The sequence below is a fragment of the Anomaloglossus baeobatrachus genome, chromosome 1 (assembly GCF_048569485.1).
Source record: "Anomaloglossus baeobatrachus isolate aAnoBae1 chromosome 1, aAnoBae1.hap1, whole genome shotgun sequence".
NCBI lineage: Eukaryota > Metazoa > Chordata > Amphibia > Anura > Aromobatidae > Anomaloglossus > Anomaloglossus baeobatrachus.
In genome coordinates this window covers 194,696,828-194,715,135 of record NC_134353.1, presented here as the reverse complement: position 1 = coordinate 194,715,135, position 18,308 = coordinate 194,696,828, and the positions used below count along the sequence as shown (strand labels likewise).

Genomic DNA, 18,308 nt, shown 5'->3' with positions numbered 1-18,308 from the left:
CTCTTACGACCTGTTGCCATGGCTCACACAGATCACTTATGAAGTTTGATTGTTACTACAGCCTGAGCCAAGCACTGCTGATGTTACTACAGCCTGAGCCAAGTACTGCTGACTATCCAACAAGTTTGGGCATGTCAACTGAATGCAGGGAAAAAGAAACTAAACCAAAACTGAAACCAAGCTAGAAGTGTGGAATTAAAGGGGCAGTATGAACAAAATGTGGAGGCTATTAATAGTTTATACAATTAAGACATGCTGCTTTTAAACACCTACCTATTGCCATATAGTAAAACAAAAAAGATTTTTACTTACTTTGGGGTCCCCCCCTCACCCTGGCGTTAGATCGTTGCCCCTAGTTTCGACCGTGTAACTATGGGCGCACATGCACACTGCTCTCACTTCTCATTTTAATCGTGATTTATATTAAAAAAAAAACCTTTTGATTTAAATCATGATTAAAATCATGATTTAAATCGATCCGATTTAAATAGAAGAAAATCTTTTGATTTAAATCGTGATTTAAATCATGATTTAAATCGGCGTGATTTAAATCAATCCACCCTGGTTCTACCAGCGTTTCTGTAGATGGGGTGTTCTTATGTTGTATTTCTAGTAATTGTATTTGGCCAGGAGTTCTGTCACCCTAGCCGCTTTAGCCTTTTTGATATGTGTGCCTGCTTTATAAAAGTGCCCCTCAGAACACACTTCAGAGCCTCCCACTGAATGGGGTAAGATGTGCTGTCTGAAGCATGCATCGAGAGGAATGAGTCTATGGATTCCCGTATGTCCTCCACACACGTGGGTTCTTGAAGCAGAGTGTCGTTGAGTCTCCACCTCCAGGTCTGCGCAGGCCTGTCCGGGGGAGACAATTTGAGAAAAATTGGTGCATAGTGTGACCATACAAATTGCCAATGGAAGGACAGGGCTGCCAAGTAAGAGCATGGTGACTTAAGAGAAAAAAGTTAATTTTGCTGTAGGAGTTGTGAGGATTCGAAAAAAAAGGTATAATCCTTCCCCTGAGGATTCATTATCCTTCAAATATCTACTAGATGCAATCCATGCAGCTCTCATCAAAGCCCGTAGTGGTCCCGTCGGGACAGCACCCCTCCCCGCTATAGTATCCATCCGTGAGTTAAACGTCAGGTTGAAATCACCTCCAACAGCCACTACCCCCTCAGCAAAATTAGATAAAGTTTTCAGGACGGAACAGAATGCTTTTGCTTGATTTTGGTTTGGTGAGTACCATCCTGCTATTGTGTAAAGGGTTGAGCTAATTCTAATTTTACAAATCTGCCATTGGGGTCTGCAAGTGAATCCACCACCGAGTGTCCTAGATTTTTATGGATTGCTATGGATACTCCCCTTGATCATGATTCCGAGTTAGAGCTGTGAAACCAATTAGTAAAATAACTATCTTTAATATTAGGGATGTGACCCGTTATGAAGTGTGTTTCCTGGAGGATCAGTACCTTAGGTAAGTATTATAAAATGATTTTTACATTCTACACAGCGGCAATAAGGTCACAGCTGTGAAGCTGAGGGCGGGCGCTGCGGAGGAGAGGGAGGGGTTAATCCCCCCCATCCCTTCCATTGTCAGCCTGTGCGTATATCGCACTGCACTGGGATATCATCCAAGTGCAGTCCGATCTTTCTCTCGCACTTATTCACTTGAATTGATGCTAGTGATACGGCTCTCGCAGAAAATCACAGCATGTTGCGACTTTTCTCACTGGAATCAGGGTCTCTGTCTCTACATTATGCTGCTCACAGATTAAATGGCAAAAACCTGATGACCGATTCCCTTTAATCCGCAGACTAACCCCATATCTGCAGGTTAATACCAGATTTTTTTACATGACAGGTTCCCTTTTAAGAGGCTGTTATTAAATTCAGGCACATATAAGGCTATGTTCACATGTCCAGTAATCATCCATTAAAAAGGATACAGCAGCAATCCGTTGGCAAAAAAGTTGTGCAGACAGAAATTTTTGTCCTTTTTTTTTTTTTAAAAAAAAACAAAAAAACTGATTTCAGCTGGATCCATTTTTTTCACTTTGAATTCCATGGAGAATGGATCTGTTACACAGTCATCTGTTCCATTTGATACAGATCCACTAAGCAGAAAACAGATCCTTTTCAAATGAAATAAAAATTAATGGCTAATTAATGGATCTATTTTACATAGATTTCAATGTAAAAAAAAAAAGGATCCTGCTAAAATTTGCCAACAGATTTCTGCTGGGTCTATTGTAATGGATGAGCATGTGAACATTGCCTAAAGGGTGCTTTAAATGCTGCGACATTGCTAGCGATGTCGAGCGCAATAGCACCCGCCCCCGTCGTTCGTGCGACATTTGGTGCTTGCTGCCGTAGCGAACATTATCGCTACGGCAGCGTCACACGCACATACCTTGTCAGCGACGTCGCTGTGACCGCCGAACAGTCTCTCCTTCAAGGGGGAGATGCGTTCGGCATCATAGCGACGTCACTGCGGCATCACTAAGCAGCCGGCCAATAGAAGCGGAGGGGCGGAGATGAGCGGGACTTAACATCCCGCCCACCTCTTTCCTTCCATATTTCTGGTGGACGCAGGTAAGGAGATGTTCCTCGTTCCTGCGGTGTCACACACACCGTTTTTGAACGATTTTGCGATCGTTGATCATCGCTCCTTGGTGTCACATGGTGATATCGCTACCGGCGCCGGATGTGCGTCACTAACGACGTGACCCCGACAATATATCGGAAGTGATGTCGCAGCGTGTAAAGCACCCTTAACTCTTACACACCCTCTCATCAAAACCAGTGAGGAAAATTGCCAGTTATAAAGAATCCGGGCCTGATAGTCTCTACAAAGAACATCTCCTATAAGGCACCAAAATTTGAACAAAAAACTTGAACAAAAAAAAACCGATTAGGTCATGAACAATATGTTATATTAATTTAAAATTAGTGACCGTCAAAGGCAGACCAACCAAAAAGAAGGGGCATCACATGTAAAAAAAAAACCAGACACATTGTAAAAGTACACAGATGTATTGGGTCCAGAAAAAGGTACTGTGCATCAGTTACTAAAATTGACATATACATTATTCTTGACAATCAGTTCTATTTGCATAGTAGCTGAGGAAACAAACATTTTGTCGTGTCAGGCATAACAGATGACACATGCAGTCACATTGTATCAGTAGCAGAGCAGGAGAGGTCCAAATTCAACCCAACTGATTATAAAACTGGTATAATAGTGAAGTTATCAAACTACTATGTTTATATGATGCAGTGCTGCACTAGGTTATAAATGTGAGGTAAAGGTTTGTCCTGTAGCCCTGGAGGGCCACTGCAAATAAATAAAGCAAAATACCATCAGAGTGATGATTATATTACCTGGACCGAGATGGAGCCTGTGACAACATGTGATGCCCATCCCGATGCGCGTTTCGGCGTTACCTTCACCAATGGGTGTAGTCATCATGGTTGAGCCGTGTTTAAATGGTAATGGTGTGGGATGTCAGTGGTGATCCAATGGCTGCGTGGATAGACACACATGCACAAAGTGCGCTTCTCAAACATTGGGTACGCGACTGGATGCACACCGTCTACTAAATGTGGGAGGGCTTGTGTGATGCCCCTGGACTAGTCAGGTCGACACAGGGTACTGCAGCTCTTTATCTCCCAGTGCAGGACTCAACTCCCCATAGTTCTGGGTTCCCAACTTGCGGCAATGCCTCAATCAGCATCTAAAAGTCCTAATCCCACCTCACACCACACCCTGTCAGGCACGCCAGTGGGCTGCTAAGCTGGCATAGGGCTGCCCACCTAGGGGTGAGGCAGGGAGGTGGGAGGTGACAAGTGAGTTCAGTGGTAGCCCTCGAGCAGTGAGGAGCTTGAGGAAGCTGGGAGTTGGAGCTCCCAGGGGAGAAGCAGATTGGGTTGCAGACCCCGAGGAGTCGGAGACCCGGTCGCGGGATATTAGGACTGGGTGCCTGGCTAGTCGAGGAGGACGGTCGGCAGCTGCAGTCCAATAGCCGGTCTGGGGCCAAAAGCACATTGGGGTACTGGACCCTAGGTCGGGGAGAGGCTTCAAGTAACCCGGCAATTAACCTGTGAAGGACAGGGCCTTTATGGACTGTTCCCACAAGGCTCAGAAATTGGGGCACTAGCGCAACGAGAGGGATGGGGCTTTCCAAACAAAGCAGCCCACTGAAATCCCAAGCGTGAGCGCCTGAGAGCAAGCTCCTCTACTACCCATAGTAGGGAGCGGGGCCCGGACAGCTTCAAGCTTACGGGCCACATGGACACTTCTAAAATTCTGTGCACGGAGGCAGGCACCAGACCATCAGGCAGTGCTGCAGGGGACGAAACCCGGACGATCTCCCCAAGAGGGCAGTGGCACCCAGAGACTTGGTTTACCACGTTGTCAGCATCTGCTTTCTTTCTGAGTGAGTACCTGATTAACCCCTGCTACCAGAGGGTCTGCACTCCCCCTGCAATCCATCCCACCATTCAGGGTCCTGGGGCCTCTCCCTATCCGTGCAGGGTAACGTCATCTGGCTGCCCAACTCCATCACCCCGGGTACTCCCAATGGCAGAGGCGGTACTCCCTATTACCGCACACCACGGGTGGCGTCACAAACTACTTAACTCCCCTGTAAATAACCCCCATCACGTTTCGGAGTGACCCTGAGCCCCCGGGTCTGGAGACCCTCGAGCCACAAGTAGTGACACCCAGATCCGAGCTGTTCGACCGCTACTGGGGCGGTACACATCCAAGACACTTGTCTGGTTGGTAATGAAACGGACACAATGGGGGCTGTACTGTGGGTATGTAAAACACCCACATAAAACTGGACATGGTATTGAGTGTAAGTACATCTGCTGTGGAGGTATTGGCACCATGGTGGCTTTTACCCCAGACATGCCCACTTTCTACTTTATTTCAGTTGCGGTTATTAAATGTCATCTGCACACAAGAATATTTGAGATATTCTGTAATTAAATAGAACAAAAATGTCATCTGTGAAAGAAAAATCCTCAGATGGAAAAGCTACCTTTTACATGTAATAAATGTGTCATTTATTTTGCCGGGTGTGGTTACTGACATCAGTAAATCTAGGATCCTTCTTGATGAGATAATGATGAGGTGAACCTGTCCATCAAAGACTGTTTACACACTTTCAGCAAGTATAATTTCTGTCCACTTTTTTGCAGGACTACAGAGTCAACATCTTTCTAAGGCAGAGATGGAACGACCCACGGCTAAAGCTTCCCACTGACTTCAGAGGCTCTGATGCCCTTACAGTGGATCCTACAATGTTCAAGTGTCTGTGGAAGCCAGATTTATTTTTTGCAAATGAAAAGATGGCCAATTTTCATGATGTCACCCAAGAAAACATCCTCTTATTTATTTTTCGTGATGGAGATGTCCTACTAAGCATGAGGCAAGTTTCCTTCAGTTTTTAATCATTCTTCTTTAGAAGGTATATTTATTTACATGTGGAACGTTTTTCCAGCTTTAGTAGGTACTTCACTGGGAAGGTAATGAAAAGTTGTGCGGTGGAATATTAACTAAAACATAATTTATGCTAACTCTGGGCTGTCAAATATTCAGTCTAGATGTAGAGTAATTAAAAGGGCTTGGCATTGTATATGAACACTTGCAAAAGGCACATTAAAGGGATAATGTAGGCTTACAGCGCCGGGGTCCTGTGATCTATCTGCAAACAGCTAGTTTGTCCTCCCCATGTTTATGTGGGTTTACTCGCTTCCTGCAAAGTCATACTAATAGGGGAATGAAGGTTGTGAGCCCCAATGGGGACATTCATGATGACTAGTGATGCGTGAGCACTACCATGCTTGAGTGCTTAGTACACGTAACGAGCAGCTAATGCTCGGATGGGCGTGACTCGACTATCCAAGAATAATGTAAGTCGATGAGGAACTCGAGCATTTTTCAGGGAAATCTCCCAGAAAAATGCTTGGGTCCCCCATTGACTTCCATTATACTCAGTTATCGAATCGCTCCCATCCTAGCATTAACTGCTCAATACAAGTACCGAGCACCTGAGCTTGGTAGTGCTAACTTATCGTTATTGATGTAAAATGCTATGTAAACTAATGATGTTATAAAATATGTAAATAAAGGGAGCCTTCGTGGATACTTTAGCCAATCCAACCACTAGCATCACTGGGTGGATGACTAAGACAAGTGGAAACCCTACCTAGATGGTCATTTGTAGCAGGAGAATTCTCAACATTAAACCTACCAAGCCAGGTTAATTCTTTGTTTTAAAGCCTGTGACACACTCCCTTTAAAAGGATCATGCAGATGAAACAAGTTATTGGCCATCCATGGAAAAGGTAAAACATTTTAGATTTGTGAGCGTCCGACTGCTGTAACCCCAATGCATCACTAGGAAGAGCCACACTCGTTCCCATTAGAGTGGACCATCAGAGCACATGCGTGACCGGCGTTCTATTAATTTCTTATGGGACTGCTGGAGAAAAGCCAAGGGCAGCTATCTGACTGGCCAAGAGGGACGGAATGGAGTGGGTGTCACACGTCATTCTATTCCATCTATCTGGGATACAAGTCCCCCATTCCATCAATCTGTAGAAGTCCCTGTGATTGTCCTGCACTGAGTAAAAGTTATTACCAAAGTAAGACAATTTATATATGAATTATTGCAATGTAAAGTATTAACCTGTTCCCTATATTGGACGTACTAGGTACATCCTGCCTCATGTCGGTACACTCACTGATGGCTGCCTGCGGCAGCCTGTAGTGAGTTCCTTACAAGTCTGCTGATTTGAACAACTGACATGTGCGGCAATTAGGCACGAGTGGATCAGCTCTCCACTCGCACCCATTAACCATTTGCACCGCACTGTGAAAATGTTACAGCGTGGTATACATCCTAGCTGCGGTAAGCACTCACCCGGGTCCATCGAAGTCACTTGATGTGATCACGTGGATCCGATAGTTGCCATTGTAACACAGGGTCATGTGATGATGCCTGTAGCTATCATAATTCAGTTCCTCTTACAGCCGGCAGAGGGCCGGGTGTGAGAGAAGAGCAGCTTATCTGCAGATCAGAGCAATACTGCTCTGATCTACAGAAATAAATGAGCGATCAGACTGCTGATTGTTATAGCCCCCCCAGGGGGACTAGTGGAATAAAAAAAAAAAAAGTTTAAAAAAAGTTTAAAAAATTAAAAAAATTTATAAGCTCTAAAAGTTCAAATCACTCCCATTCACCCCATTGAAAATTAAAGGGTTAAAAAAAATAAAAATTATACACATATTTAGTATCATCGGGTTCAGAAACGAAATATAAAATCAATAATCTGATCAATAAATGGTGTAGTGGCAAAATTACGTTTTTTGGTCGCCGCAAATTTTGCGCAAAATACCATAACAGGCGATCAAAACGTAGCACCTGCACAAAAATGGTAGTTAAAAATGTCAGCTTGAGGCGCAAAAGATAAGTTGTTACTGAGCCATAGATCCTGAACAATGAGAATGCTACGGTTTTTGTAAAATGGCGCAAAAAAAATGCGCCACTTTGTTTGGACAAGCGTCTAAATTTTTTTAATTTTTAAATAAGTTAACTTATACATGGTTAGAGCTACGAACTCTTACTGACCTGAGGTATCACACCAACACATCAGTTTTACCATATAATGAACACGGTGAATAAAATATCACAAAAATAATCGTTTAATCCCACTTTTTATTTTCAATTTTTCCGCAATTGAATTTTTTTGCCATTTTCCAGTACACTATATGGTAAAACTTATGGTTTCATTTAAAAGTACAGCTCATCCCGCAAAAAATAAGCCCTTATATGGCAATATTGATGAAAAATAAAAAAGTTACGGCTCTCAGACGAAGGGGAATAAAAACTGAAAATCCCCCACGGGTGAAGGGGTTAATGCTCAGTTTATGCTGATGGCTCAGTGTAATCCTCATATGATGTAGTATGACAGCAGTCCGGTTATAAATACTTATGACTACTTTAGAAAAAACGAGTTTGATTTTCCCCCTCCTTTGAAATTGCACCACTCTAATCTATCAGTTTTCCTCCCATATTGAACAACCCTACTAGGATCCCCTCACAATTTCCAGATTTGATGAGGATTTTTGCAATTTAATCCTTGTTAGAGCCAATTACAATCCACACCCAGTGCTAGTGGCATTTTAGAGCCTATTCAACATGCAATGGAAATTATTTGTGTGACCTTTGATAGAAAAAATACATCCACGAGAAGAATAATCTTGTTCCTTCTTCTTGCTGATTCCTTTTAATTCTGTGGATTAGGCTCATTGGATGGATCTAGTCGAAATCTGAGTTTGCCAGCGCAGTCATTGTAAAAATGTCAGCGTCCGGCTCAGATTTCTGTTGATTGAAAGCAAAAAAAAAATTTTTTAACTCAACAGAAAAGAAGATAGATATAGTCACATAGCAAGTGTTTCTTCCTAAAGTGGGTTTAACCAATGATGAGTGTAACCATAGAAATAAATGATTGCCTGCAGCTATTTCCCTAATGGAGATGGCGGAGTGCAGCCCTCCACCCTTCATGGCCATAGACTTTTAATAGTCACGCCTGGGCACGGAGTTCAGGTGATGTGCTCTTTGCTAGTGAAGGTTCTAGTAGTAGGATCCCCATACTTCATACAGTACATTAATAATTTGTATTTTAAATCAGTGCTACATATTTGTTGGCCTTTAATGAGATGCTGCTGTCAAGTCCAAACATGGCTATTCACGTAGCTAGCCGTTTGTTAATCGAGTGTTTGACTGACCACCATCTTTCCCAACCTTCCGGAACATTAGAATGTTTGGCTTGGTATAATTATTTAGGGTAAATTCACTTGCGGCATTCATCGGAATAGGGTTGCTAGTAGTGCTGAGCGAGCACTACCATCCTCGGGTGCTCGATACTGCAATGAGCAGTTGGACACCCGGACGGGCTTGACCCTTGTACCGAGTATAATGGAAGTCAATGGAAACTCAAGCATTTTTCCAGAAAAAGTACCGAGCTTGGGAGTGCTCATCATCCCTAGTTACTAGTTTTGTCACGATCCCTCACTTTCACGTACCTTTAAAAGGCCCAGTTGAATGTGGGTAAGGCTGTGTTCACACATTGCTTTATTTTCTGCAGGCAAAACCTGCTCTCTTGGCAGTAAAAAGGCATATTACAAAGCAATTTTTGTTGCGGTTTTTTTTTCTATTTTTTTTTCAGTTTGTTTTTTTTTTTATGTGATTTGGATGGGGTGTTACTTGTCAGCAGAAAATGTTTAATAAAGTTAGTTTTATTCACCAAAATGTATGGTTGGATTTTTTTTTGCTGCGTCTTTGCACTTCCTCATTGCTTTCTATGGTGAATAAATGCTGCAAAAGCATTTAATGAATTGACATGCTACAGTTATCAAAAACAAAGCAGTCTTCCAATTCAATCAGGAAAATATCAGCACTCGTGTGTATGAGATTTCTGAAAACTTGTAGTTTTTGCTGGTACTGAAAAAAATTGCTTTTAAATTGCATGAAAAACGCAGCAAAAAAAAACCCACTGCAAAAATACAATGTGTGTGAACGTAGCCTAACCTCATCCCATCATATGTTTGCTCAGGAGGAGGCGTGTAACCAGCTAGGATCGGTGACAAGCGAAAAAATGGAACCACATACAGGACAGGTCAAAAGTTTGGACATACCTGTTAATGCAGTGGTTTTCCTTGCTCCTTCTAGAATTTACACATCATAGTTTTCCTGCCTTCAGTCTGTATCTATAAAGAAACACATACGGAAACAAGGCATGAAGAGACAAGTGGGAAACAAACCTGAATATCTGTTCAAAACCTTAGATTTAGATTCCTAAAATTTCTCCCTTGTACTCGAATAGCTTTAAACACTTTTGGCATTCTCTCAAGCAGCTTTGAAAAGTCACCTGGAATGACTTCCAATGAACAGGTATGCCTCATAAAGTGTTCATTTGTAGAGTCTGCAGCCTTCAGAAGTGTGTGTGACTATCAGGTGCTGGGTCGTATTCCTCAACTGTTGTAAGCCACTGATGAAAAAAACTACTCATTTAAGTAAAGTGAAGCAATAGTCCATTACTACTTAGTTAAGACGTTAAGGTCTGTCAGTCTGGAAAAGTGTTAAAACCCTGAAGTTATCTTCAAGTGCAGTCAAGAAAACCATCACTCGCAATGATAATCTGGCTCTCATGAGGACCACCCCTGCAAAGGAAGATCAAGAATTACCTCTGCTGCAGAGAACAAGTTCATAAAAGTTATCAGCTTAAGAAAACGCACACTGATAGCCCCTAAGAGATCACAAATGATACATGGATATCAATTAGCAGACACGTCTTAAAATCATCTATCCAAGGGAGACCGCGAGAAGAAGGCCTCTATAGTCGAATTGCTGCTGAAGACACTACTGAGGACTGTAAGCAAGAGGCTTATTTGGGCCAAACAACACAAGGACTCGTCGTTTGATTGGTGGAAATGTGCTGTGATTTCATTAGTCAAAATGTGAGATTTTTTTTACCAACTGACATATCTTTAAGCCTCCAAAAACGTGAGCTGATGGTTTCTTTGTGTGATACCCACCATGAAGTATGGAGAAAAAAGTATGTTCGTGGGGGTGTTTTGCTGATGACACCGTTAGGGATTTATTCGAAGGTCAAGGCACCCTTACCCAGCACAGCTACCTCCGCATTCTGCAGTGACATGCCATCCAGTCTGGGTTACTCTTGGTGGGACCATCATTTGTGTTTTAACAGGAGAATGACCCAAAAGGAGAGTGATGGAGTGCTGCGTCAGATGACATGACTGTCATAAGCACCCGACCTCAACCTGTTTGGGATGAGTTGGAACTCTGAATGAAAATCAGCCATTGACAAAAGTGACAACATGAGGGAGCTGCGCAAGAGAATGCCAAGGGTGTGTCAAGCCGTCATCATTGCTAAAGGGTAGAACTTATAATCAGTGTTAAACATTAGATTCTTCAATGTGTATTTCCTTCCTCTTTGTTTTCATATGTGTACCTTCGTGGTTTTGCTGCCTTCTGTCTGAATCGGCAATGGCCACATTCCAATTAGAACAAGGACACCCATTTCATGAACATATATGCCTAAACCTTACACCAGTACAGTATTTTAGAAAGTTTCATAGCTTTTCATTCTTCAATATACAATAACCAAGGGAACTTGCCATGTCCTCAGTACATCTTTTAATAAATCAATAGTACTCGTGAAAAATAAGAAACTTTGTAATATATCTTTTTAGAGAAATCTGTGGTGGAGTCATCATTTATTCTCAATATTCTCATTGGGTAACATCCATCTCTAGTTCTGCCCTATAGAATCGTATAAGCACCAACTGTCATCTCCCATCTCTGTAGTGGGGAAGTCTGTCTTTACTGAATACAGATTTTAGTAATTGAAGATTGGTCCAGGGGGTGAAAAAAGCAAATCTGTCTGACTATACCATATATCAGGGGTCCCCAACCTTTCTTACTTTGAGAGTCACATTCATCTCTGAAAGATGGCCGTGGACCACAATATATGTGGATAAATCATAGAAGCCTTGTGTGCCTTTTTGAAAGTTATAATTCAGAGTTCCCCCTTATAAAGTAATAATGCTCTGAGTGCCGTCTTATCAAATTGTAATGACCTAAGCCCCCCTTACATAGTACTTGTGCCCTTAGTGTCCCTATATAAAATAAAAATGCCAAGAGTCCCCCACATAAAGTAATAATCTCTCAAGTGCTCCATTATACAGTAGTAATTCCATGAGTAGCCCCTTAAAAAGTAATAATGGCACAAGTGCCTTATTTCACATTTAATAACGCCCTGAATGCCCCCCTTTATTAAGTAGTAATATTAATCCCCCAAGTACCTGCGTCAAAGTAGTAGTGACTCTTATGAAGTAATAATGCCCCTTCATTATCCCCTTAACAAGTAATAATGCCCCTGATGTGAATACATCTGAGAATGGCACTCACTTGGGCACATAGCCATGCGCTACGTCTGAGGGGCTCATGGGCAACTTGTGCTATACATATTAAAAAACTGCTTATTTTCATGTGTCCTATTGACTTGACTTAGGAAATAAAAATTAAAATGCTGGTTATTGTTTAAATAGCTAGTATTATCAGAAAAATGATCTTTAATGCCGTTCTCGGCATATGCAAATGAGCTTGATACTGTGGTTTCTTGGAGAACACTTTGGCTTTCCATGCTAATCATTGTACATGGTAATCGCACCCAACAGGCGTGACTGATGTCTTCCCTGGGTGTCTTTGCTATCCTGAAGTCTCGCACATGGGCGCAATGTGTTTGCCTCCTAGGCACAGAAGACATAGAGTCAGGAGGATGTTAGTCACCCCAAAAGGACCTGATTACAGCATGTAAAGCGACACTGCTCTCCATGAAGAAAAGCCCACCTGGACTAGTCAGATCTTCTTTGCATATATTTATTATCCTTATAACTGCTATTTTCTCAAGTATAAGAAACCTTGGGTATCAATTGCACGGTGTGCACTTTCTGAGGCTTTTTTTTAGAGGACTGAATTCTTTTTTCGTTATTCATATTGTACTCTTTTTCGCTTTCTCAGGTTGTCCATTACTTTGTCCTGTCCCTTGGACTTAACATTATTCCCAATGGATACTCAGCGGTGCAAGATGCAGCTGGAAAGTTGTACGTACCATAGAATGTGTTTTCAGTGTTGGCATCCAGAACCACTGACCCGTTAATTCATACTGTATATTGTATCAGTCACCAGTCGTTACTCCACCTGTCAGTCAACATCCTAAAGCACCACTACAGCGTTTTTCTTGGTTGTTTTTTTTATTTCAGTGCTGGAGTGGTGCTTTAAATCCAAATCCCCTACCCCTGTCTTACATTCACCTGCTGCCATCTTTATCTGTTATCAGCGCTGCTCCGGTCGGTGTCTGGCAATTTGTGACCTGTTGGCAACTCCAGTGTTTTGTGCAGTGCGCCAGAGTTCACAAGTCTGTGAGAGCCTCGTTCTGGCTCTCCTAGAGATGCATTGGGACCTTGTGACGTAACTGCTGATGTCAGCTAGTCAGACGTTATGGGCACAAGATGGCACCCCAGAACCAGAGTGGCGCCCAAAAAAAAGGTTGAAGATGGTGACAGGTGAGTACAATACCAGGAGCAGGGGCTTACATATAAAACACCACTTCGGTTTTGAAAAAAAAAAAAAAAAATTCTACAATCTTCACTTATAATAATAGGGGTAGTTATGTGCATCAACTGCTTGGTTTTATTATTACATAATGGAATATAATTTGTTTTATTTTTTTTTCTTCATTTTGCCTTTATAATATTCCAGATATTAATATGCAGTTGACAATTATATCTAGATGTCATTTTATAATAATATATACAGTATGTATTTTATATCGGTTTCGCTCTGGCTCTGCCATGGTCTGCAGCCTATAGACCCCTCTGGAGGCCGAGATTGATGTGAGTGATTGTGTACTGCGCTGTGGACTATGTTAGCCCCCAATATGTACTAAGCCGCATTTAGCATAGATGATTGGGACTTCTAAGAAAGTAAAATATTTGTTTTTGTATCGCTGAAATCTTTTGCATTTCTACACAGTTGGATACACGACGGATGATTTGCAGTTTATTTGGCAGCCAGGAGACCCTGTGCAAATGGAAAAGATTGCTTTGCCGCAGTTTGATATTAACACTGAAGATATTGAATATGGTAATTGTACAAAGTACTACAAAGGCACCGGTGAGTAGTATTCAGATCACGTATTCAGTACATTGCAAGTATAAAAGGTGTCACCTGTATAGGCTTAGGGTTGTAGCCTAAATATAGGGTGCACTATGATTCATTTTTGTATTTATCCAATTTTGCTGGTTTATTTATTTTGGAAATATGACCTATGTACTGCAGAAATTGATTTTGCAGGTTGTACCAGACATCCCATTACATTAGAAAGCAGAGTTTAGTTTTCTTATGTGCTATGGGAATTGTGTTCACTCCATTAAGGGGTACTTTGCACACTACGACATCGCAGGTGCGATTGCACCTGCGTCCCGGCTGCAATGCGGAAGGAAGGAGGTGGGCGGGATGTTTACATCCTGCTCATCTCCGCCCCTCCGCTGCTATTGGCCGCCTGCTGTGTGACGTCGCTATGACGCCGCACGTCCCGCCCCCTTAGCCAGAGCGATGTCGCAGGGCAGGTGAGTGCATGTGAAGCTGGCGTAGCGATAATGTTCGCTACGCCAGCAATCACAAGATATCGCGCTCGACATCGCAGCATCGGCTTGCGATGTCGCAGCGTGCAAAGTACCCCTGAGTCACCCTGCTTAATGTGTGCATTTTCAATGTAAGTGCAGGGTCAGACGCCCGTAGAGCCCCCATCCGAGAGAATCTGGTCCATTTATGGTAATGGCACTCTGATCATCGTCTTGTCAGCGTTTAATCAGTGTCGGGTTAGTGTGATTTGATTATCTCGGATGAGAGAATGTGAGATCTTTGTAAGGAGAAGATGGAGAAAAAAAGTCTCCATCTTCTCCAGTGAGTCCACAAATTCTATCCGTGAGAAAATCAGGCATCAGCTCTGCCCTATTGACTAACATTGGTCCGAGTACTATCTGATTAAGAATTGGATGGCATTCGCCCAAGCACTTTGTCATAAAGTCACATCATAACCCAAGTTCATCTGGTGAAGAGGTTATTTTAACCCCTTCACCACCGGGCGATTTTCCATTTTGTTTTTTGTTTTTTTTTTGTTTTGTTTTTTTTCCTCCCCTTCTTTCGAGAGCCGTACCTTTTTTATTTTTCCGTCAATCTTGCCATATAAAGGCTTGTTTTTTGCTGGACGAGAAACCATACGTTTTACTATATAGTGTACTGGAAAGCGTCAAAAAAATTCCAAGTTCAAAAAAAGTGCGATTGCACAATTGTTCTTGAGGTATTTTATTCACCATGTTCACTATACGGTAAAACTGATGTGTTGGTGTGATGTCTCAGGTCGGTACTAGTTCGTAGACACCAAACACGTTTAGGTTTACTTTTATCTAAGGGGTTAAAAAAATTCAGACGTTTGCCCAAAAAAAGTGACTCACTTTTTGCGCCATTTCCACGACCCGTAGCGGTCTTATTTTTTGTGATCTATCGCTCAGTGATGGCTTATTTTCTGCTTTTTTAAAGGTACCATTCTTACGCAGGTGCTAAGTTTTTTGATCGCCTGTTATTGCATTTTGCGCAAAATTTGCGACAACCAAAAAAACTTAATTTTGGAGTTTGGATTTTTTTGCCGCTACACCATTTACTGATCAGATTAATTGATTTTATATTTTGATAGATTTGGCATTTCTGAACGCGGCAATGCCAAATGTGTGTATATTTTTATTTATTTATTTATTTTTTAAACTCTCTTGATTTTCAATGGGGCGAATGGGGGTTGATTTGAACTTTTAGGGTTTTGGGGGTTTTTCTAATTTTTTAAACTTTTTGCTTTACTTTTTTCTTTATTTTACTAGTCCCCATAGGGGGAGATAAGGATTAGCAGTCTGATCACTCATTCATTTCTGCTGAACACAGATTTGCACCTCTCTGATCAGCCAAAATGCTACGTTCTTGTTACAGCCGGCGCTTTGCCGGCCGTAACAGGAACTACGTTATGATGGCGACGGGAGTCATCACATGACCCGTCGCTACCATGGCAACTATCGGCTCCTCGTGATCGTGTCACGGGTCCGCGGAGGTCATGGCGACGGATATTTCCCTGCCACGGCCATTTAAATCACGCTGTTACATTTTGACAGCTCGATTTAGGAGGCTAACAGGCGCATGTCTGCTGTACAAATCAGCAGACGTGCGGGAATCACCGCTGGCTCACCAGAGCAGCCAGAGGTGATCACCCCTTAATGATTTAGGACATACCGTTGCGTCCTAGGTCTTGAAGGTGTACAAGGGGTATTCCTATATCCAAGCTCCTATCCGAATATGTAATAGGTGTAAGAATAATATTAGGAAATACCTCCAATTAGAAGTGTATTATAGTTCTTCTCATTCACTATGTTGCTTACCTCTTGTTCAGGGCATTGAAGGACCTCTCTCAATCAAATGATGAAGTGCCAGAGCCTCATATTGATGGCCTACCCAAAGGATAGGTCATCGGTAGTTCAGCCCTGGGCAATCCCTTTAACTAGGGACTATGGACCCACATTCCGCATTGTCATTGATAAGAGATTTCAGTAGTAATAGGAGGTTCTTGACATTCTCTGAAGAGGAAGAGAAAACTTTTTCTTCCTCTTCATTAATGGCCTCTACATGATACAGGGTATCCTAAATTAGCCACAGAACATCTCTTAAATGAGGAAGGGAAAATCTATGTTCATTAATATTAAAGCTCCCCCTGAGAGAAAAGAGTTGGCTGCATCTAGGAAAAGGACGGGAACCTGAGAAGTTTCAGCAGCACATCACTAAGTCAGTGATTACAGGAATCCCACCTTTTGCCGTGGTTTAGTTCGATATAACAGACCCCTAAAAATGAATAGATTCTGTAGGAGGGGACTTTGTGCTGTAGTGACCACAAAACTCCTCGTATGTCTACTAAAATTTTATGTATGCAACGAGCAGCACAGTAAGCACAGAGGCTGAAACTCCTCTCATAGACATGTACAGTGATGGATTACTAGAACATCATGGGGACTGTCGTTTAACACCAGCTGCATTGCTGAAGGTTGTCAGTCCCCGGTGTAAACTCACATTCCCATCTTCCATTAAAAGAGATTAACAATTTGCCCAAATTATCAAATTGATGTACAGGATATCAAGGCCACCTTCTGTTCACATCCACTGAAATTGCTCTTATTAAATATTCTCTTCATGAAATATTCACAGTAATGATTTCCCCCAGCTACAACCAGATTTATTGGTTTCCAGAGATCATTAGCGGGACCTTAATCACACATTCCTACAAGCGATTACTTGCTATTGCAACCACTTATTGAAGTTAAATGTCCTATGTGCAGACATTTCACATACCGGCGTACCTAGAGTCACCTCCATACGGATATTTCACTTCATGCCAGATTATTATTGAGACTCTAAAGAAACCTTAAATGCAATCAGTCCAGAGAATGATGTGGGTCAAACCCCCTCCTCCCTCGTGCGATCACTAGAAACCTGGACATTGATCCCAACCAGCGTGTGCTGGCTTTTTCAAAAGGTCAGCTAACGTAGTACAGTTGAAAACATTGATTTCCGAGTCCAGGGAGTCTAGTTTTCTTTATACAGTGAAGAAATAAAAAAAAGTTTGGTTACTGCTAGTGATGAGCGAGTTCTACCATGCTCCCGTGTCCGGTTCCCGTAACTAATGGTGATGGGCACTAACATGCCATGGTGCTCAGTACTTGTAACTTGTGATAAGCGTGCACTACCATGCTACGGTGTTCGGTACTCCTAACTGGTGGTGAGCGAACACTACCGTGCTCCGGTGTTCAGTACTCGTAACTAGTGATGAGCGGGCACTACCATGCTCTGGTGTTCAGTACTCGTAACTAGTGGTGAACGAGCACTACCATGCTACGGTGTTCAGTACTCATAACTGGTGGTGAGTGAACACTACCGTGCTTTGGTGTTCGGTACTCGTAACTGGTGATGAGCGAACACTACCACGCTTAGGGGCTCGGTACTCATAATGAGCAGTTGGATACTCAGATGGTCGTGACTTGAGCACTCAAGTATAATGGAAGTCAATGGGGGAGTCGAGTATTTTTACGGGAAATCTTCGAAAACACACCAGGTCAGGGATAAAGTGTTGGATAAAGTTTTGTAGAAGAGTAATAAAAAAATAGCTCAAGCCCTGAACATCTCACGGAGCACTGTTCAATTCAACATTCAAAACTGGAAGATGTATAGTGCAACTGCAAACCTACCTAGACATGTCTGTTCACCTAAACTGACTTCTTAAGCAAGAGGAGCACTAATTAGAGAAGCATCTAAGAGGCCCATTGTCACTCTAGAAAAGCTGCAGATGTCCGCAGCTCAGGTGGAAGAATCCGTTCCACAAATCTGGCCTTCATGAAAGAGTGGCAAGAAAAAGTTATTTCTGAAAACAAACCATAAGAATTCTCGTTTGCAGTTTGCAAAAAAACATGTAGGGAACACAGCTAGCTTGTTGAAGAAGGTGCTCTAGTCACATGACACCAAAGTAGAACTTTTTGGGCAAGCTACAAAGTGCTGTGTGTGGCGGAAAACTAATACTGCACATCACCCCAATAACATCATCCTCACCGTCATACATGGTGG

The 18,308-nt window shown here is 42.4% G+C and overlaps 1 protein-coding gene across 1 annotated transcript in view; it reads left to right on the top strand.

Moving 5' to 3' along the window:
* GLRB (glycine receptor beta) overlaps window positions 1–18,308 on the top strand; it is a 186,209-nt gene that overhangs the window by 143,487 nt on the left and 24,414 nt on the right. Inside the window, exons 5-7 of the mRNA XM_075347605.1 lie at window positions 5,206–5,435; window positions 12,618–12,700; window positions 13,632–13,772. Of these exons, the coding sequence (XP_075203720.1) occupies window positions 5,206–5,435; window positions 12,618–12,700; window positions 13,632–13,772 (454 nt within the window). The remainder of the gene's footprint in view (window positions 1–5,205; window positions 5,436–12,617; window positions 12,701–13,631; window positions 13,773–18,308) is intronic.